This window comes from Bombus impatiens, unplaced genomic scaffold (genome assembly GCF_000188095.3).
Source record: "Bombus impatiens unplaced genomic scaffold, BIMP_2.2 scf_0049, whole genome shotgun sequence".
NCBI lineage: Eukaryota > Metazoa > Arthropoda > Insecta > Hymenoptera > Apidae > Bombus > Bombus impatiens.
The window spans coordinates 361,098-384,545 of NT_176468.1; the positions used below are offsets into that span (position 1 = coordinate 361,098).

At 35.5% G+C, this 23,448-nt stretch overlaps 1 protein-coding gene across 5 annotated transcripts in view; it reads left to right on the top strand.

Annotated features, from left to right (window-relative positions):
• LOC100745643 (Down syndrome cell adhesion molecule-like protein Dscam2) overlaps positions 1-23,448 on the top strand; it is a 312,676-nt gene that overhangs the window by 153,865 nt on the left and 135,363 nt on the right. For all 5 annotated transcript variants that reach the window (XM_024370818.2, XM_024370805.2, XM_024370809.2 and 2 more), the window contains exon 3: positions 9,049-9,138. In XM_024370818.2, the coding sequence (XP_024226586.1) occupies positions 9,051-9,138 (88 nt within the window). In that variant the 5' untranslated portion in view covers positions 9,049-9,050. The remainder of the gene's footprint in view (positions 1-9,048; positions 9,139-23,448) is intronic.

Here is a 23,448-nt window from a genome sequence, read left to right on the forward strand (position 1 = left end):
GGTGTTTCCCGTGCCCGGTTCCTGGCTTCTTTTCACCGGTGCAAAAAGCTTTGAAAAACGAAAGGGAGAAACGGCAGAAGAAACGAAAGCGAGAGAGACGCCACAGTAAAAGCATCAAACGTCGGCGCAAAGTGACAACCCCCGGTTAGAGGTTGAAACAACCTTTTTTCCCTCGGTCGCATGATCGAACGAAATCTGTCGAGGCTCTGCATGCGTGTCTATGGTTACTCACCGCGGTGGGCACGTTTCAGGCGAATAATGCATTCATGCGATACTGAAACGGTTGATCCCGGTTGTAGCAACGTTCCAACGTCGTCGACGTCGTCGTCGAGACCTTTAATAATTTTTTTTTCTGCCCTATCCATCTTCCTCTCGTATTTTCTCTGTACGCTACGCGCTATCGTTTCAACGTAACTACCGTTTCCTGGTTTACGTGGAATATTTTTCTTCATCCCTTTCCCGTTTTGTGTGTGTTTTCGAGATGTGTCTCTCTGTAGGAATATAGCGAGCGAACGAGGAAAGGGTGGTTTAATGGTTACGCAGAGTACAAGCAGCGACTCTCGAATCGACAGATTGAATGGGACTTGGCGCGATTCTATGGGGGTTCTTTGGTTATTCGTTCTGTATGCGGTTGATTTTGCGGGCGTGAAATTGGGCCGGGCAAACGTCGATTTTTTGTTTGGCCATTTACATGTTAATTTGACGATGATCGTATATATGTGAGAGTGGATTTTTTTTCTGTGAAATTATTTTTTAGTTTGTGAATAGGTAATTGCTCAAGTCTTTGGTACAATTTGTATGTAATGATTGGAAATTTGTATGTAACTATGGAAATTTTATTTGTAGGATTTTTCTTTATTTATTTGCGTCTTTAATTTGCACTGTATTAAAAATTACGTTTAAGAGTTGGTATCGCGCTTTGTAGCTAAAATCTTCGTTCGATACTTGGAACAGAATTTTGGAAGACATAGTAACACGTCGGGAGTTAGTTTTGTATCGCAATTCAAAATTCCACTACTGTTTAGAATATTAATCGCACGAATATTCAATGAATATTCGAATGTATCAATGTAACGAATTCAGTGTATGATTAATAGGAACGTAACATATTTCATAAAATAAAAAATTTGTAAATGAAATTCGCGATAAATCAGTATAATAGAAACAAGGGGAAAAACAATCCATTTTAATAATTCTCATGCGCCAAATATCTTTTATGGTTGACACTCATAAAAGCCTGTACAATAAAACGTCAATTTTTCCGATATATCTTTTCACCGCACGAACGATACGACAACGATGCAACAACGACACATTTCTTTACAACAAATAAACGAAAGTTCTAAAACTCGACAGTGATCCATTGGCTCGGTGTATCGATCAAACCAATTTGTATTCGCAGTTACATGCAACGTAAATTGCAAAGCTAACCGAACTCGAGAGGATGTTGTAACGGGAACTCTTTCTCCATGAAATTGTCCTCCATGAAAATGCTTCGTTGTTATTGCATTTAAATTGCAAAAAATCGCAACGTTGCGGTTTGGGGCCGAATGAGCAACGATCCTGATGATTCCTCGTCCTCGAATTTCCGTGTTAGTCACGTCAAAAGCTGGCGAAATGTGAAATAAAAGATTTTTTGCTAAAAAAAATATTACTGACTTCGAAAAGCGCTAAAAAGTATGAAATAATTTCTATTTTATTTGTATTTTATCTACGCACATATACAACAACGGTTCCATTACCCATTTAGTTACTAAACAGCATACTAATTATATTGCAACCTTTTCGAGAGGCGGCGAAAAATTAAAAATATTACTAATAAATGGTCTAATTCCATTTTTAATTGTATAACATTAGTAATTGTAATGATTGCATCTCAAGTTAGTAACAAGCTTACTGTATGTGTAATACCATTATCCTGTACACTATTAATATATTGAGCGTAATTTGTATATCGAATAATAAATGGAAGAAGTGAAAGTTATAAATTTTTTTATCTTATATTATATAGATTATATAGTTTATAATATGTAGAATATACATTGAGTGGAGAGTTGAGTTTTATGTAATAATTTTTCGTAAGGAAATATTTCCTGTACAATATTCTTCTTCTTCTTCTTTTTCTTCTTTCATTCTTCAACGTCGCATCGACAACGCGGTCATTAGCTACGGTTTTGCTTATATCTGGATCTCGTTTCATGTGTCTGTTGATTTGATAAATGTTTCATATCCTAACCGTATTCTAACCATATCCTATATTCTCAGCACACCATAAAAAATATTCTAACCGCAAACATTGAAGATTTTCAATTTTTCTCCGTCACAAGCTTAGCAAAATATTCTCGAAAATTTTCATCTCGGGACAGTTTCCAACTATCTACTTCCTATCAAACGGTTGAGCTTGAATTCTTTTCGCCCGCGCCATTCTCATATCGCCTGATACGTTGCGATCGCAGGGGTCGATTTCCCTGAAAAGCTTGGAAAGGAACCGTGTCGGACCATAAATCATCCTTTTTGGGCTTACTTTAGTCAAGCTGGTCGCTATTCGGCTGTGCAAGAAAAAGAGACCCTAAGAGACCTTAACAGTAAATTCTTGTGCACGCACCATAAACCAGGAAAAAATACGATCGACAGGGGAGAGAACCGAGACGATATTTGTCGTTGGCCGCTAAGTCACCCACTGGCAACAACTATCAGAGTATTTCGTTTTTGTGAACTTATTTCGTGACGAGTACCTTTTTAGGTTATTTCAGGGACTAGCTGTTTAGTTATCTTTTATTATTTTGTTCGAAGTTTAGCTTTTAGATTAACAGAAACGTTTAATAAAGCGTAATATATAAAATGATCTGTTTGGAATTTATTTTATAAAGTGTAAGTGCATAAGTATATGTGTGTATAAGTGTAAACGATCGTAGGATTACATCGAATAATTGCTTTTATTAAACGATCTCTCGTAGTTTCCTAAAGATTGAATTTTTATTTCATTACTTTGGCTGAAAATTGTAGACATTTCAGCATATGCGTACTTTTAATTGGAAAATGTTGTTGTAAATAAATATACATCGAACGTTGCATTAATAAGTTAACTCATATAACACAGTGATGGGATAAAAAATATCAAGTAACGTAGGAAGCTACACATCCAATAGCAATGGTAAAATCGAGTATCAGAACAAATCTCTTTTTCTTAGTATTTATAATGCAACCAAAAATTGTAAGAATTAAAGTAAAAATTTCATGCTATTTCATTTAAAAGGGGGAAAAAGATTCGTGTAATCATAAGAGGAACCATAACCTTCTCGATTATAATATTAAAATTAAGTTTACGCATAGAACGGAAAATTACGATAATTAAAAGCAAGATAAAAGAACGTGCCATTAAGAAACTAGCAAATTTACGTATCATGTGACCGTGAAGTACGTACATACAATTATGCACCTCTTAACAAACAACACTATTCTTCTCGTTACTCATTAACTTCTTAAAGATGCAAGAAAAGAAAGAAACAAGAGAAAAGTTACTATACGCGGAAAACAAGTCAGTTGAAGCCACTATTCATTCTCTGCATATTTCCTGGCCCATTTTTGTTTGTATTTCGCGGTGATCGTAGACCAGAAACGGACGTCCGCACCGTGAAAAATGACCGTCGTCGCGCTTCCGGACACCAGTACAACCGCGCCATCCCTACTGAACTATTCCCGTGCTTTTCTGTCCGGTCAACGAAATGTGCTTCTAAAGCCAACCACCCAACCTACAACCCCCGTAAACCCCTACGCGACCATAACCCGGACGTCGTCGTCGTTCCGCTGGGATCAACCAGCTACAACCGCGTGCGTGGCCTTTTTGAAGTTATACCGCGGTACAGAGTACGTGCGACTCTGGATACTTGGAGTTTTAGTCTGCTGTACGAAAAAGAAATCGAGGAACTAGGAGTTTGGTGGTACGCGTACTTTTTCACGGATGATGGAAGACGAGTAGAGAGGATGGATAGGGGTGAAACACAAAGTTGAAGGATAGGGAGTAGTATTTTTTACTGTAATTTTCTTTTCCTATTTTTCGATCGCTCTGAGAATGTGAAAAATTAATTAATTATTTAATAAGAAGTAATCATAGTAATGTAGAGGACTTGTACAGAGGATGTTCGATCGTGAGATTTATTAAATGTTATTGCTTGTTGTCGAATCGTCGAGTATATTTAAAATAATGAATTAGTATACAGGCTATATTTGTTGAGACGCTCGTACAGTGTGTAAGTCGTAAAATAGGATCGCTAATGACACGTTAATTAACGTTGATAACTCATTGATAACTGATCGACAACTGTAATTCATTTCCTTGCGATCGCGTCCGCTTATTTATACTGATCGGGGGAGAGTCGAAAAATTCAAATTCGTCTTTGATCGACGGCTGCACGTAGCGGCGACATTGTTTTGTCTGGAGTTTATTTATCCATACGTTTTCTGCGTCAAGGCGGTGTCAATTTCCCAAGGCAAAATAACACGAGTCGCTCTCGATTCGCATCGTCCTCTGACTCGTGTGCCGCTACAGTAATTATTGGTAGCATGAGTTAGTAGTATGCAATTAATATTACGATCATGTTTTGGTAATTTAATTTCTATGTTAGCGAATGACGAAGGATGATTAGAAGGATGATAAGAATAAGGGTGGATAAGTAAAGAATGGAGAATTGTGAGATAGAGAGTAGTATGTTGGAATTTGATAAATAGTAAAAAATGAGAATAAAAAGATAGAATCGAAGGATAGAGGATATTGTTAATGTTTATTTTCTGATGTTTTATCGAAAGATCTGGAGAAAGCTAGGAATTGATCATCCTTTGGGAGAATTATCAAAAAGTGAATAAAATGTAATCGTAAAGAAATGAAGGGATAGTTGAAACACTTTGTTTCATATTTGATTTCAATTTTGTCTATATTTCGATAGTGGGAATATCCTAGACAGAAAGGAAAAGTTCTCTATATGTCGATATAAAAAAATCTCTTCCTCTCTTTCATTTATAATATCTAACTATACTTACTTTAGACCTCTTGCATAAGAAAAAAAAAAAAAGAAAAGAAAGAGAAGAGAATTTGAATACGATGATTTATTCCAAAGTTGATAGGGAGATGAATCGCCTTGAAATTTAAAATTCAATTTATACACAGGGGATGAAATATTTCTTTTATCGTATATTACCATTTACTATATATCACAATATCTTCGACCCTTGAATATTAAATAAAAGCTTTGTAAGAAGAATAAAAAGAGTGTAATGTAAATGGAAAGCTACAATTACTGTTATCCCTTAGAATTAGAATAGAATAAAATGTGAATGGTAAAAAATAAAAAAAAGTCGTGTAATTCTTTCTATTTCCAACGTTCGCAGTTACATTTGTTCTATATATACACACGCACACACGTTTTCGGCTCTCTGGACAGCATGAAATATTAAGATAAATGTATTACGCTCGTCGAAGAGCGTCCTGAAAAATAACGTGTCACTCTTCAGAAATAAATGAATATCTTAACCACGCCATCATCAATCTTATCGCTTATCGACCGGTTTATACGTGTACCCGCGTTCAGCCTAATACGTTTCAATTCCAACGTTGGACATTCGAGGAATCTCGAACAGAAATTCCTTCACTTATACATCATGTTACTTTTCAGAGCACGTCTTTATAGAATTTTATAGAATTAACAGATGTAGAATACGTTTAATAGCTTCATCGAATTCTGACACGGGTAAGAATTATTTATTGGTTAACTGTAACAGAAAATATATTACAATGAGGTTTTTTTACAATCTTTAAAAATATTTTTAGGAAGAATTATACGAAGGATTGGAAATCTTAGAATTTTCTCAAATAGTTTCGTTACCGCGTGAATATTAATTCTATGTAGAATGATCAAATGATTCTACTTTGTTAGGAAAAATGAAGGCAAAAGCTAATTTCACTAATTTAGATTCACTAATTCACGATTTAGATTCTAATTATCAATTGTTAACGTTGATTTTCGAGTCTAGATGCTGCAACTACTATTTATGCCATGTTTCTTCGATAAACAAAATTATGGAAATGAATTATTTATTTTTTGACAGTGGAACGTTAATTATATATCTCGGTAGTAAAATTGTGAAAATTATTTGTGGCTTCTAAGAGACTCGTACCAATTTTGACCATATTTTATCATTACTTGCAACGATTAATTAAAAAAACCTGATAAAAATCATATTTATATCCGACACGCGATTTCATTCGATTTATTCAGCGTACCTCATACGCCCATTTATTTTGTTCAAAATTGGGCGTTAGTCATATATTTCGGCAATGAAATAGTGGAACTGATAAAAAGATGAAGCTCGGTTCCTATCTCTCATATGTATATCTCACGTATCAATATTATTCCAATTTTACCATTTTCGTTTGTAATAGTTCATTAAAAAAATGTAGCAAAAATCACATTTATCTTCGACACCTGCTTTCGTTCCATTTATACAGCACACCTCATAATCCTCACCAACGATGCCCATTCACCGGCATTTCACGTCCAATAACCCAACCAAATTCCCGAAAACATTGCGCGTTATCCTTCACCATGAACAACCACAATACACCACTGCACCATAAAGCGAATAATTTTGTACGGCCACCATGGTCTGGCCGGTACGGTTTGACGATGGCCGTTTCTGTCGCGTTATTAAACTTTACTCTCGCCGCGGTTTTCGACGTGATCATTTAACACGCGCGTAGTACGAGCGTGCGCCATTTAACTGAAATTTTACGCCACGGGGACACTCTATCGCTTGGACAGTCGTTACACCGCCTGCATGCTCGTGGAATCGCGCTAATTGATTAATGGTCAACAGATGCGTAGGCAGCATGCTAATTCGCCCTCTGATTCTCCAGGCTGTCTCCGTCGTTAAAGCTCTCGCAAAACTCGTCCAACTAACCCCGTAAAATGACGTGAAATTAGGATAACGAAGATAAAAGATTCGCAAATGTTCGATCCTCTTTGACACTCCTTTTAGCGAAATTTTGAGATATTTTCGAATTACGTCAATACGAACGACTGCAATACAAACCTAACTCGTGGTACGTAATACTGGGTTGGCAACTAAGTGGTTGCGGATTTTGTCATTAGGTGGCAATGACAAAATCCGCAATCATTTAGTTGCCAACTTAATATAATATCGCGGAAAGATCGCCGATATACAGACAACGTGGACGATAAAGCGGAAATGCAGACAAGCTGAAAGAGTCGGAAAACTCGAATAGGCCTAACGGCCATCGATATATTTCGGCACCGCAGTTAATCAGCGGAGAGTGAAGAGTCGTGATTGTCACGTCCCGCGTCCCACACGATTCGTAGCGCGAAAGTAAAATTGGTAATTTCTTTCGAATCAAGATAATTTAAAAGGTTTATTTGAAACCGTGTTTACAGTATTCGAAGCGAAAGGTAGTTAGATCCGCTAAAAGCTATATCTTGCGATAAATTTATCCAACTATGCTTTTATATTTATCTCACTATGTTTTTATAACGATATTAAGACAGTTTCAAAGCGTAAAGAAAGTCGGCAGTTCGAACAAACGTTGGGGATCTTCGCAAACATTTTCAACGGAAAGACCCCAATAGAACGAGCCAGAGTGACGGTAAAACATTTGCAAGTGCGATTTATTTCGTATCTTTTTTTAACGACATTTTGAGAACTACAGCACGATTTTTGAATCGTATCAATATGAATGAACTTAAAGTATAGAAACATAATTTTCGATTTAGAATAATACCTGCAACTAGAATAATAAAATTTAGAATAATAAATCTGCAACTGTGATTCGCGTTTAGATGTGATAACGATTTTTCAGTAAAACGTTACTTTGTGGATCTTTAAGTCTTATTAATACGAATCATCTTTAACATCAGGACGTTCCAATAGCTTCAGTTTAATCGATCGAATCGTTATTTACACTGAATAGTGGGGAGGAACAATAAAGGATTCGTAATTTTTTAGATTTTTAACGAAGCTCTGTTGTATTCTAAGTACGTCAACGAGGTTTTAAGAAATCAACTCTATTACAACCTATAAGTTGTATTGGTATAAACGATTTTATAAGATAGGCTGGCAAAATATCTTTTGCTAAACCTATGAAATCTCAAAGAAAAGTTACTTCAATTTTGCATTTCTAGGCGAAGTTGATCTTATGAATGGGAATTACTTCGTGCCATGGTAGGTTTTGTAACGAATGTCGTTTCGAAGTTTGACTCTATTCTGCGTTACATGGATTAAGTTGATTTCATGAACGAAAGTTGTTTAATACCGTACTGGGAAACAGTTTCATTATTTTGAACAGAATTATGACAAATTTGGTGGGATCAACTTGTACTTGGGCGAAGTTGATTTCGCTCGTATGAAATGAAAGTTGTTTCAAATTAAGATAAATATTGTTAAATGAATTTTTTAAATATCCCTCTGGATTATTATGTACAATTTAATTCGGAGATAAAAAATACCTGCTGATAAAAGGATAAGGTTGTTTTTCTAAAGAGAAACAATTTTAAATTATAAAACAGGATAAATGGAAATAGAAAATAAATAAATAAATAGGGAAAACTTGGAATAGGATAAATTTATTCACCTTCTCTGGTGAAGTTAATTTTCTTCTATGACAAACAGATCCTTTAGATACAAATAAATACATAAAGTTACATAAAGCGTTATATATAGTATTCCAAGTATATATCTCATAGTATAGAATTATATATAATATCCTAATATAGACTTTGACGACCTCTCGAGCGAAATTTATCGAATAAATGCGGGTAGTAAACGTATTTACCGCTCAAACATCGATACATCACCGACCAATCCGTTGGAACCTTCTATCCTAATTAATCGCTTGGAAAGCCATTTCCGTCCGGTCTCCGACGCCCGCAAGAAACTCCCAAAATCCATCATAGCAAAACGTACACTGTTCCAAACTACTTGCCACCCTATGATCCCAGCTTTTTGCTTCGTTCCCTAACCACCTGGTAATTCTTGTTACAGGAATGTTCCGAGAATGCGTTGAATTGATTGCGTTTCAAAGAGTTTCGGCTTTGGGAATGGACTCGACCGTGGCGTTACTCCTTCTGACCGGTGAGTAGTCACTTTTTCAAACTTCATCATTCAATTTATATTTCTTGTACATTGCGTTACTGTAAATCATGTAATTGATTTCTTGCAATTGCGAGTTATAATTTATAGGAATTTATATCGTGTATGATGTACATTTTTTAAAATATTTATTTTCATATCTGTTATCTTTAGAATGTAGATTATTCGGTTTTCTATATCGGTTCGATGTTTCCATTATTTTCAACGATATGAAATGATTCTATTTGCGGAAGTTGGACTAGTATGTTGGAGTAGTATAATAGATATGTAAAAATACAATTTTCCAGCAATTTTCCAGAATCGCAGAATTTAGTTAAAATTACGGAACAATTCTTTGCCATATTTTATCCAGTGGAATACAAATTATTTAATTCATCTTGCAAGAAAATCTCCAAAAATAATATTTTATATTATAATCCGTATTCATCGTATTAGTTTATCCAACAGAATCAAAATCCTTTGATTCGTCCTTCGCTATGAAATTCCAAAAAACGATATCTTCCGTATATTTAATTCAGCTTCATCGTTACATTAGGTTGTCCGGAAAGTGTCTTTCTTTCGCAAACGTGTTCTTTACAACAGTGCACGTTCATACAAACGTCTGTGAAAAGTCACGGTGTTTATCTCAACAAAACAAAATGGATCGTACGTAATTCGACAAAATAATATAAAACAAAAACGTTGTGCGTCTACTATTTCCTCATAAAACGAAAGAAACTTTTCGGACAAACTAATACTTCATCGATCGAAATCAAAATTCTCTAATTGACCTTCTGTTGTTATTTCTATACTCAGAGGTAGGATCACAATAGTTATTATTTTATTGAATGGATAAATCTATCACACCGTTCCGAGCTAAAAAAAACCTTTATTGCACGCTCTTACAAAAACTAAGGATAAAAACAAAGAAGCATCGATTAAATCTATCGATTGTAACTAGAACTATCTTCTAGTTACTATTTCTTATAACTAACGCATCTGCATATGGATGGCGAGCACGAACTCACGTTGTCATTTTCAACACCTTCCGACACCAACTCTTCAAAAATATTATTCTCTATATGATCCATATTCATCGTCATACTTCATTCAACAGAGTGAAAGCTGGTTAATCAAACTCGCAAAACAAAACCTCCGGAAATATATTTTTCTGTACACGTAATGACATGTCTTGTCTAATAATAGAATAAAAATCAACGTTCTGCAACAAAATTTTCCACCTGGGTGATTCCAAAAAAATGTTCACCCCAACGAAGAGTACAGGTAAAATGGTAGAATGGCCGATTGCCAAGGACAATGGAGAATTGGCAGCGTTCTGGCGTGTCCAGTGTCTAGGCTTATTCTCGTTTCTGAACATAGTACGACCTCTGCCTCTCTACTTTCTTCTCTCTCTCTCTCTCTCTCTCTCGCCTCGATAATAGCCACCAGCAGGGGGAAAGAAAAGGGTTTGTGTATCCTAGGGGACGCGTTGCCGTGCTTGAACTGTGTCTAGATTAATGGACAGATAGCGTTCTTATTATATGGGAGCAACGTAAGACAATGACCTACCCAATCTGGCGATCTTTTTCAAAAGTGTATGGAGTAATTTGAATTCCATTTTACGTGGAGTACAAAGAAAACATTATATGAACGAGATTGTTTCTTTTGTACGGTTGACCTATTGGTTTATCGAGAAATTGATAATAGCGTAGATAAGACGAGTGATTGTGATTCGAGTTTCTCTTTCGGTTTAGAAAACGAGAGATTGCATTTTGAAGTGCATATCGCTTAAGATGCTAAATTTTTAAGCGGGGAAATCTGTGTACGACGTTATCTACAAGTATCCGAGGATAAAATATTTACGAAATGTTTACAAAAGTTAATTATTATCCAAGGATAAAATGTTTACGAAATCTTTACAGCTGTTAATTATTATTAAAAAGTAACTAGGTTCAAATTGTTTAATCAGAATGTAATTTAATGTTGTATGACGAAAGCTGTTAAATTCGCATCTTTATAAGGGCGATAAGAAACTGGATTATAGTATTTATATCCTAAACAATTAATTAATATTGTTTAACAATTCTATGTTCGAAATTTTAATAGAATATTGAATTTATATTTTATATTTTATTATTATACATAATTTTCATTATTTAACTTTAATTAGTATAATTAGCATCCTATTATTATTGTACCATTATTTCAATTAATATTAATATATTGCAATAATGCAAACAATAAAATTAATTTCCGTATTGTATAAATGAATTCATCAACATATATTAGCAGAATTGAAATTTGTAATTGACAAACCTGATAAAACCTGTTTATCATTTGAAATCATTCGTTTCTCGACGTATCGTCTCTATATTGGATGATTCAAATATTCCTATTTAAAACGATAGAAGAATATTACAAGCTGAAAGATCAATTATATTTCCCATATTTCTCTATTAATTGTAAGATTTATCAGAGTAGAATTAGAAAATCTGATGTTTTCTTTCAATCACGTTGGAAACATTTTCATGCGCACGTAGCCATGCTGTATAACAACTAGGATTTTTAATGAAAATAAATATCTTGCTAGTCACTCGTTCGACCAGATTATGATAATAATTTGAAAGTCACGAGAGCCGTGGATGTAAATTAAGAACGCACGGTGGCTCATCATTTGCGTATTTTTAATTCCGGTATTGAGTTTTATTTGCTCAACACGTTGTTTGTTACTCTACATTTTAATTAAGGACAGAGGTGGATGTTTGCGCTAGAAGCACGTGGCTTTCGATAAAGCTTCGTCACACGCACTCTCTGAAAGCATCCGCGGTTTTCATGCATTTGCGTTTTTAATCTCGAATAAAAATAACGCGTTTGATCGGCTCAACTTCGATTACGCGTCGATTGAGATTTATCCTATTAAAGGAAATACGTATTGTTCTTTTCTCGCTTGTTATATTTTTCCTGTTGTTCTACTATAAATGCACGTTGTATCTTTAAAAAACCTCGTACCGCAAAACGGATAGAGGAGGAATTTCCTGTATCAAGGAATCGTAAAGTGTCGTGGATGATCGCGGACTAGTGTCACCTTATTCAAAATCAAACAAAATCTCTGTAAAGAAGCTTTATCGCGAAAAACAGAAGAAAATTTCCCATCAAAGAATCGAAAGGAGATAAAACGCAAGTATCGAGAATGGTCGTAGACTAGTGATCTTCTTATTCAAATCACTATCCATTCAAACAATCCTATCTTCATCCACGAAACTCTCAATATTCAAATCACAATTCGCCGAACCAAATCAAATCCCTCTAAAGCATCTTCCTCTCTCAAATAGGGAGAGGTAAATCCTCTATCAAGAAATCGAAAAATGTCGTGATCATATCCTAGTCACTTTCTTCCAAATTATCATCCTCAATTATCTACCTGCATGTATGAAACTCTAAATATTCCAACCATAATCCGCACAGCGAAACATTTTTACAAAATCTTCTTCGAAAGAAAGAAAGAGGAATCTCTCTCTATCGAGGAATCGGAGAAGCTCGTGTATGAATAATAACTCTGCTCATTGCAAATCGTCATCCGTTCAAACGTCGCTCTCTCCACGTACAAAGCTCTCGATATTCAAACCAGGAATCCACACAACCGGCTCGAAGCAACCTCCAATAAAGAACCTTCGTCCGCAACAACGTGGACAAGAAAGAGTCCTCTATGAAGGAATCGAAAGGAGATAAAACTAGAGCATAGTTTGGTCGTCTAGTCACCTACGATCGATACTTTGAACGCGGCGAACCATATTCCGAATGTCCGGCATGCGACGGAAGACGAGGGGGCTGGCTTGAGTTTGATTTGGCAAAGATCGTCTCCTCCCGGGTGGCTGGTCTCTCTCTTCTTTCTTCTTCTTTTCCTTTTTTTTTTTTTTTTTTTTTTGCCTACGATTCTCTTCCGGCAAGGAGAAGAGGAAGGATCAGTCTGAGTGTACGAACGTCCATCGTATACAACGGCCGTTTTCTACGTGTGTCGAAAGAGAGAAAGAGAAAGAGAGAGGAAGGTGGGAGCGAACGAAAGAGAAGAGATCGATGCAACGACCGAAGAGAGGAACCCGTAGGTTGGAAATAGAACAGGGGAAAGAGAGCAGGAGACAACGAGCTCGAGTAGGAGGATAGGCGAGAAGGGGTTGCAGAAGGGGTTGGTGGGGTGTGGAAAAAAGAGAAAGAAGTACGTTTGGTTTGGCAGCGGGCGGTGGGCGTCGAACTCGGGACATCGCGCGCGGATGACGAGTAATCGATCACGAGCACTGTGCCAACACTCCGGCCCGAACAGCTCAGTGATTCTCATTTTATGGTTTATCGATGCCGGCACGATGCAAGATTCGACGAATCTTGGAATGATGATTTGAGCGTCCAGGGTATATTCTACTTTGGAATGTGTTTTCTCAAGACTTCGTTGGCTCTTTTGCCAAAGGAATTGCGAAGCAATGAGAAGACACTTTAAAGTTTAGAAGCATAAAAATCTATCGACTTCTTGCTACTCTAGATGGTTAAAAGGATTAGAAAAAGTAACGATTTTGAACTCGTTGTAACAAGCGTGGAATATAGTCTTGTAATTTATATATGTACATTGCATATGTATATTCGCTTCAAACTCGACACTTTATCGATGATATGATATTTATGACGGTTTATCGATGCCGAGAGGTCGCAGGATTTGACGAATCTTGGAATGATGGTTTGTACGTTCAGGGTATTTCAGAATGTGCCTTTTAAGATTTCTTTATATGAAGCAGAACTTGTATAAAGGAATTACAAAAGTGTGGAAAGGCACTTGAAGTTTGTCTATCGACGTTGTATACTGTAGTAGATCGAAAAGATTGGGGAAGGTAATGATTTCGAGTTAATTCACTAGAATTTGCTTTTACACAATTAAAATTTAAACTTGTTACAACGGCTGAAATCTAACCCTGTAGTTTCTACATATATTTTTAGATTAGTTTCAAATTTGACATTTTGCGGCTTATCTTCATCTCGGAATTATAATTTGAGCTTTGATGGTATTCTACTTTAGACTGTGGTTTTTGAGACTTCTTTGGCATCGTGCCCGCTTCTGCATGTTACACGACTGGACAACTGTAAAATTAATATTTTTCCTTCTCTGAATTACAGCAATATTTTACAATATGTAACGCTGCAAAACATTATAACGAAAAACAGCTCGGTAAAACCCATTCTTCAGATAGCACCATAGAAAAGACACGCATACTCGTCTCGGGGATTTTAGGATCTTGGGATCACGTGTCACACTATGGCAATAATTCAAGCAACATACGCGAGAGACTCGCGTTGAGAAGAGATGCTCTAGACAGGTCTATTGATTTCTGATCGAGGCAATCGTCGATGCCAACAAGCGTATCAGACCAGGTTTTTTCGCTAGTTCGTACAAAGTTTCGACGCAGCAACAGGGGTGGGATGGAAATTATCCATTAGAGGACAGCGGAGATAGGCCGCGTTGAAATATCGACGAGTAAACGACAGAAAACGGCAGGGTGATACGACGACGATGACGACGACGATTTCAACCGGCCCTCGACATCGGTAAGAATCGAAGCCAAACGAATATTCTTCAAATATTTAAGAAAAACGATCGCAAAGAGCATTGCTTTTATCGGTTAATTTTGGATGAACGGAAGTCAGCGAATCAGCCGAATCTGAAAATGCTGACGATTCGCTTGTTCGCTAATTATTACGGTGCACAAGTCGGTGTACGCCGTGGAGATTTTGCTTCTGCTTATTCCTCTTAATCTGCCTGATGGTAACGAAGAGCTCCGCAAAGTGGAATTTGTTGAGTAATTAATGGTAATAGGGTGGCTTCGTTCAGATGAGAATGAAGTGTTTGGATGGATTTTTCCTAACTTTTCTGTGCGTTCAGTAGCATTGAAAAATATTTACTTTATTTCAAAATTATAATATTTCAAATAACATTCAATTACGATTACCAAATGTTGTACTGTTTGGTCGAGATTTGATTAGGTGTTGAGTGGTTTGTTATAATATTATAGAGCGTGAATTGTGGTAAAAAATTTGGCTGAAATGTGTGATAGTGGAATTAAATCGAATTTGAAGTTGTTGGTAGTGTTTCAATTTGAATGAAAAATTATATAAATAAATATAAAATGTAAATTTCGAAAATAAAAAGTTAGACGTCTTAAAGGAGGATAGTATTACTGTAACGATAGGTCGAGAAAGTAGTATTATACACGTAGAAAATTGAAACAAGAATTAAAGCCTAGGATTGAAGATAAGTGTGTCTGACCAAAGCCAGCCCTCTTCTCCTTCCGTTGTTTGTTCTGCCGGTATGGTTTAATCCAATTCCAACAGAAACTTGGCCCGCCTTACATCAATTTTCGAAGTATCATCGTAATATTTCTACAAAGATATTGCCAAAACTAATCAAGAACTTCAAATGAAAATCAAATTTAACTAGGTAATTACTTAATTTACATTATACTTGTGATGTTATACTTAATTACACATGAGTAGAAAATTAAAAAATCAGAAATAATATACCATAATCAGTTTGTAAAGTAAGAAGTTTTCTAATTAACGCCTTCCATTTCGACGTAACATGTCATAATAAATAATATCTATGTATAGTTTGTCGCGACGTTATTCATAAAAATTAGAACTTTTTTAATTATCTTTACTTTGTGTATATTATTAGCGAAATAAGAGGATGAAAAGTTGGATGTCCAGGAAGTATTTCCTCGTAACGTTAACTATAGAAATCCAACATTTTTGGATTATTTATAATGCAAATACTTCAGTAGAAAAATAAGAGAACAAACGAATTAAACAAGTCCGAACATGCAACAAATATTTTAATTAGAATTCTCCCTGCTAAAGGTGCTTGTTTCTTAATTAACAACGGTCTCATCTTCGTAAGAATTAGGATTTCGATAAGCTCGAATTAATGTTTGGAGATCTGCTTCAGCGGAATCCACATCGAATAACTTGGCCGCATTAACAACTTTGTAACGAGCTGAATGAAGTATTAATTAATTTCTCGCAGTTAATTAACGAACAATTAAGCTAAAGTACTAGAATTGATGCGAAGCACCAATAATTATAACACTTGCCGTTGCGAAACCAAACGAATAAAAAACCGTGCTTCATTCTACTTCAAGCACGTAATTTTCATTCACAATGCCTTTTCCCTGCTTTCATTCAAATTAACGTTACGAGTTAAAAATGATGGAGGTATTAAAAATTCAATTTCGCGGCGGTTTTAATCAAAAGTTTGATCGAATTTATAAAGTAAATAATTGATTATAACAAAGATTATCATTGCCAATAAACGTCATACAGTTATATGTGCATGTAAAAAAGTGCAAATTTAATACCACAGAATATTTTCATGGAATATAAGTAATTTTGAAAGTTAATATTAATAAACGTATAATACCCTTCTGTAGATCATTTTTAAACTCTATTATATTATCGATAAAAGTTCTGAAAGTTTTAATCTGTTTGAGTTGGGTTTGTGAGAATGTAAAGAAATATGTGGGAAAGTTTTGTTCACGTGAATTTTTAAATCAAGCGTCAGAGGATGACGCTTATGGCGAAGATAACTTGCGTCTGACCATACGCAGACCTTCTCTCCTTACAGTGTTCGTTCTGGTAATCAATTGCTTCCTTATAATAAAAGCTCTAGTTTCTCCCATATACAGTTTCTCGCGATCGTATTCGAATACTTATGGAAATTTTTCACGAATGTATTACATGTGTTATATGGAACATCTTAAACTTTCGTTAACAGTAACGCAACTCAATTATCGTAGTTTTATCGGTTGCAAGTTTGAAAGAAATCTGTGGCGAAACTCGACTACCATAATTATATTTTAAAAACTTGAAAATGTACATAGAGACTGTAAAGATATTTAGTGCAAGTATTCAATTTACAGACAATACGAAAGTATTTAAATAGTCAACTATCGTTTATATTAATAAATCTAAATATTCAAAGACCATTTTTAATACTTAGTATATATTTTATATGACTATTCATACTGTATATTAATTTTCTATTAAATATACATTTGCAATAGACATATCGTAACTCCTACGTATATCTTTAGGTTAGTTTCAAATTTAACTAATTAAATCACCACAGTCGTGTCCCATTACAACGCTAATGAAATTTCAAAATGTTCTACATAGTAAGCACGATATACACAATGTAAATTCTTGACGATTTATATGTACTATCAGTGTATATTGAATTTTCCTTTGAACGATAATTTCTTAATACTCACTGAAAGAGCATTAATTCGAGTTCCATAATGTATTGCTGGAAATACGAATATTTTATTAATATATTGTATCATAAAAAATATGCAGCTTCAAAAAATAACAGATGCCTATTCACATGCTACTTTAATACTACTTAACACCAGAATCTCTAAATCTTTTTTTTGTTCTGGCTTTCATCTATATATTATATATATATATTTGTATTTTTAGTTTTAGGGTTCCTCATATTCAACAATTATTCAAATTTTTCTTCAAATATTGCACGTACAAAATTTCGTAGTAATACATTTTTGACCAATAGTATACGAGTGTCTTACGCTATAGCAGAAATGGCTGGTTCAGCCATTCATTTGTCTTATTAATTTCTAAAATCAAACAATAAATGTCCTAGCACCTAGCTATACCTCCACGAAGAGTATTAACAAACCAAACAACTCCGTCATCAGCCAGCTTTTTACAATACAAACACCGAAAACACACAAACCCAAATCCATCATTCGCTAATTAGAAAATTAAATACCCCGAAAAAGACCTAAAAAAAGCATTCCGTTAGCGAATCGAGCCGAAGAAGAAACAGGAAACTCGTTCGCATGCTTATCTTCCATTAAATTCCACCCCTAGCGAAGACCAAACTCATCTACATCTAGCATCCGTTCGTTCGCGTAAAACAAACACAGCTAGAATTACCATAGGTAGGAGATTCCCCGCCGGCGAAATGTTAACAACGATCGCTTTCCAAACAGGTCGAAAATTCATCATCTCGTCAACGTTGAAGCACAGCCGAAAGCCACGTGCAACGTGTATCCGAGGATCCGTGCCCGCGCGATGCTTCCGCGAAAAATACAGACAGCGAAGAGGCATCATCCCCCTGTGGTCCCTGTCCCCCTGGCCATCCCCGTATCGATTTCTGCCCGATGGAGTATCGCGATACTCGCTCTTTGCCGCGTCTACCCCTTCGCCAACCCATCCAACAACCCCCGCTGCCTGCCTGCCATCGTTGGTCCACCCTCGATCGCCATTCTTTGTGACTCTGGCGAGCAACCCACCACCTCCCGAAGCTTTTTTTTTCTTCTTTCTCTGCTACCCATCGTGTCCTTCGTCCTCCGACCATTTCCCTTGCACGCGTGTTCCTGCATCACCGTGAACGGACATTAAGCGAAGGTACGTGTCCGCTGGAAAATGGACGACTTTACGGTGGCTACCGTTATTCCGGTAGCTCGCATCTTTCGCACGAAAACGTCACTGTTAGGGGGATGATGAAGGGGGTGTTTGAACGTGCATGGAGTTTTGAAACGGTGCGATGTAGTGGCTGACGAAAGGTGTTCGAACGTTTATCGTTAGACCGAGGATTTCTATGCGAGTTGGTATTTTTTGAGAATTTAATTAAGAAACCATAGAACCTCGGGAAAAGATCGTTTTATCTAACGGGCACCGTGGAGACCATAATGTTTGAAAGAATAATTTATTCATTTCAACAGTCATGAAAACTCGTAAAATTAACTTTATAAAAACATGTGATTTAACAATTCAAATTTTGATTCACTTCGGCATCTGTAGATTCTAATGCATTTGCAAAGCAAATTGAAAACAATCACGGCATATCGCTTTGCTTGTAAAAATTAAAATGTTGAGAAAGGTGAAAAATATGAATCATTTTCTCTTCGCGTTACAAGTTGCTGTTTCCATCGATCTTCCCTTCTCCTCGTTTACGTTTCATGAAAGAATACGTTTTTAATGAGGCACGATAGCCGGACAACGGTAAAACCGTCTTTTTTCAACCCTTCATCTTCTTTTATCTTACCATTTCTTTTAATCAGCGTTCCATTATCGCATTTTATTCGAATCACAGCGAAAATCTTCGATTTATCGTCGCTATATATTTCGACGACTAAAATAGAAAAGAAAAGAAAGGAAAAGAAAAATGGAGCAGTTTTGATTTCGGATTCGCTATAAATTATTTAGATCGGCCTTGTTGGGATCTTTCTCTGATTGTTTTACTCGCTCAGTGATAACGAAATAATAATTATTTATTGCGAAAATATTAAATATTAAGCTAGCTATTACAGTCGCGCAAAAATCTTGTCTTATTTCTCAGTCGAAATCTTTATACGAAGCATAAATATCATATTCTTTGTTAAACGAAATATTTTCTCTAGTTATCTATGATTTTTTGTCGTGAAAATTACTTTTTAATATTCTTCGTTTAGATAATTCTGCCAATGTAGCAAATATTATCGTAAATAACGATATTTTGACGTTTATAACATTACCCAATGATAATAAATTTTGCAGTGATCTAACGAAGTCATTTTTAATACAGTTTGTCAAATAATATTGCAGAATCTATTTCAATATTTTTGTATATCTTTTTACTATTTTATCTTCTCGGCCTGTCTTCTTTATCCCTCCAATTTCCCATATTTTACGACGATTTTCTTTAAACGATGATTGAGAAGGGATATCAGAGATGTCCATTAATTTCAAAGCGTGGTTGAAATTTCGAATCTGTATGGTCGTAATATTACCGTTGGTATAAATACGTATCCGTTTCTAGAGCGATACTTGATTAATCATTGGACTAAATACGTCAAAATTAAATTAGGGTTTTTTTTTTTAAACTGTCGAGTTTAATGTAATTTGGTGTTGCACGTTACAGAGGCAATTAACTGTCATATAATGAACTGAATAATTTTCATCATTTCGCGCGAGTATCGAAATCGTTGAAAATAACATCGAATCGTTTGAAGATATATCAAAATACCTAAATAAGCATATTTCGAACTTTCTGACATAATTTTATTTTACTTCAAAAGAATTTGTTTCACAAAATCATATACGATATCGTTAAATTGAACATTCGTATAACAATTTCATTTTTTCAAATTCACTGTTACCTAATTCTCTCACATTTGTATAATTTACCTTCTGAGAAACATTCTGACAGATTTCTTCTTATAAAACAATGATGTACGATCCGTACAATATTTTAGAATTAAAGTTCCTATAAATAAACAAACGATATGTAGTCGAATAATTTTCCTCGCGAACATACGATTTCTCCTTACGTTTAAACTTCTCATAAATAAAGAAATATACGCAAATAATTTACCTTACTAATTTTATACGGATTGTCTTTAAAAAAAAAAACACACAAGTGTGCAATCTACACAATGTTTTACGTTTAAGCTTCTCATAAGTACAGACACACGTGCAAATAATTTTCCTCGTAAATTTTACACCGATCCTTTCTATGAAACGCAGATGTACAATCTATACATTGCGAGAATGATTCTCCTCTCAAATCTTAGACGAATTCTTCTTGCAAAACAAATTAAATCGTCAATCTTGAACGTGGGGAAACTCTATCGCCAAGCCGAAGAAATTTCAACCCCAATAGGTTTCCACATCCACTCGCGCTACACCGCATAATTACCGGGGAACTCGAAGAGCCCATCAATGGGCCGCGAAATTCGTGCCATTCCACCTGCAACTCACTCGATTCCGCGCGAGGAGCAATTTCCTGACGCGACACTACTCTTTCTCAGCTTCGCTTCGCAGCTGAAAGCATGCGCCTGTCGCTCGAGCTTCATTCGCTGACAATGCTTACGTTGCCATAACTCAACTTCGTGCCCGTTCCCAACTGATGAAACGTGACCGTATTCTGAAATCGAACGCGTAATCCTATGATCATTTTCACTCCTCCAGCACTTGCCGATCAAACGATTCTATTTATCAATAGAATGATAGATGATTCAATAGATGATCAATAAATGATTTATCAATAGAAGGTGGTCCTTAATACGATAATTGATCATAAGACTCTAAACAGTTGACACGGAACATGGTCGCTTCCCGAATGAAAAACCGATGCGAAGTTGAAGAGGTTGTTGAAGATTGAGATGGTCGGTTGGTTAACTTGTCCGTGTTAATAATTTTGGTCTCACGATGCGATGTAACGCAGCGAGGTATGTAAGCTAATAATTGTATTAATTTTATAATTCTGTAAATCGTCACAAGTCTGGCGTATAGAATTTGATAAGCGACCTTTAGCACCATGGCTCACCATGGAACTCGAAGTAGCTGATTCTCGGCGTGGATATATTAGGTTGTCCGAAAAGTTTCTTTCGTTTTAGAAGGAAATAATAGATGCACAATGTTTTTTGTTTTATATTAGTTTATTGAATTATGCGCGAGCATAATAGTAGAAATATAACGAAGTGGATCATACCTAATTCAATAAAATAATACAAAACAGAAATTGTTGTTCATCTGTTATCATCTTGTGAAAGGAAAGAAACTTTTCGGACAACCTAATAGAAAGTGTCAGATCTTGAATGAAGGGTCGAAGTGAATGATAATGGTTGTTGCAACTTGACATGGTTATTGGTTTTCTTGTCTGTGGTAATATTCTGATGAAACAGTATAATACAGCAAGGTATGTGGGTAATTGTAGTTTAATAATTACAGCTGATAATTGTAAGAAATTTATGGCTCTGTAAATCGTCTGTCATGCACGATAAACCATCGATGTAGGTCTGTGAGTTTGATAAGTGACCCTTGATACGATGGCTCACCATGAAACTCGAAGTAACTGATTCTCGGGGTGGATATAGAAAGTGTCACATCTTGAATGAAGGGTCGAAGTGAATGATAGGGGTTGTTGAAACTCGAGATGGTAGTTGGTTCATTTGTCTGCGCTAGGAGTTTTATGAGGCAATATAACGTAATGAGGTATCGAAGTGACTGTAACGGTTCAATGGAATTTGGTAATTGTAGCTAATAATTGTAATAATTTTATAATTCTGTAAATCGTCTGTCATGTACGATCAACTATCGATACAGGCTTGAGATATAGAATTTGATGAGTGAGCATTAATACGATGGTTCATCATAGAAATTGAAATATGTAGCTGACCTTTGACGTGTATTTAAGCAATGTAGATTCATTGTGATAGTAATTTCAGGAGGCAGTAGAATATAGCGAGTCACGTGAGTAGCTATGATAGTTCAAGGTAGTTGAATAATTGTATGGTGATAATTTTATAATTCTATAAATTATTTGTCATTCGTGCTCAATTATCGGTGACGAATGAAAGGCTTGCGATGTAGAATTTGGCAGCAATTTTTTGACATTGTCAAAATGTCTTAGAATGCGATTCTGTATTTGCTTGTCTACAATTTTACGTAGTAGGTTGTCCGAAAAGTTTCTTTCGTTTTATGAAAAAATAATAGACAATGTTTTTTGTTTTATATTATTTTGTCGAATTACGTACGATCCATTTTGTTCTGTTGAGATAAACACCGTGACATTTCACAGACTTCGTTTCACGTTTGTATGAGGGTTCACTGTTGTAAATAACACGTTTACGAAAGAAAGACACTTTTCGGACAACCTAATATTTAATTTAATTAGCGTTTCTAACAAAATAAATGTACAGATATATACGCCGTTCTCGGTGTCATCGATTGACGCATAAATCAATAGATTGAGAGTTATATCCAATTAGTAAGAATTATCGCGTAATTTTACTTGAAAAAAGACAAATTTCTGCCATCCAGTTCGAGGATCATGTTTGAAATTTTCAGAGAATTCTTTTTAAAACTTTTAACGAACCTTACCAGGATTTTAACCAACTTTTTCAAGAGCCTGAATTTTTAATTCTAAGTTGCTCGTGTCGAATCTTTTTAAGCAGTTACTGCTCCGCACAGTAAATTACTATCTAATTTATTGCTTTTAATATAAATTTTCATCAAAAATATTTAACGGAAAATTTCCAAAGTAAATAATCACCGTTCATCGATCACGAATTTTATTTAGCTGGTTAAATCCATCAGATTAATTAACAAACATATACTTCGAATATTAATTCGATGCAAGCATCGTCCACAAATCGATTTTATATTTTTAACATTCGATCGTTTCAGAACACCGCGAAAACTAATTTCACGCGTTGCGCGGTACCACGGGGAATCCGATTTTGATCTCCCGTTATTATGTGTTTTTCGTTTCTT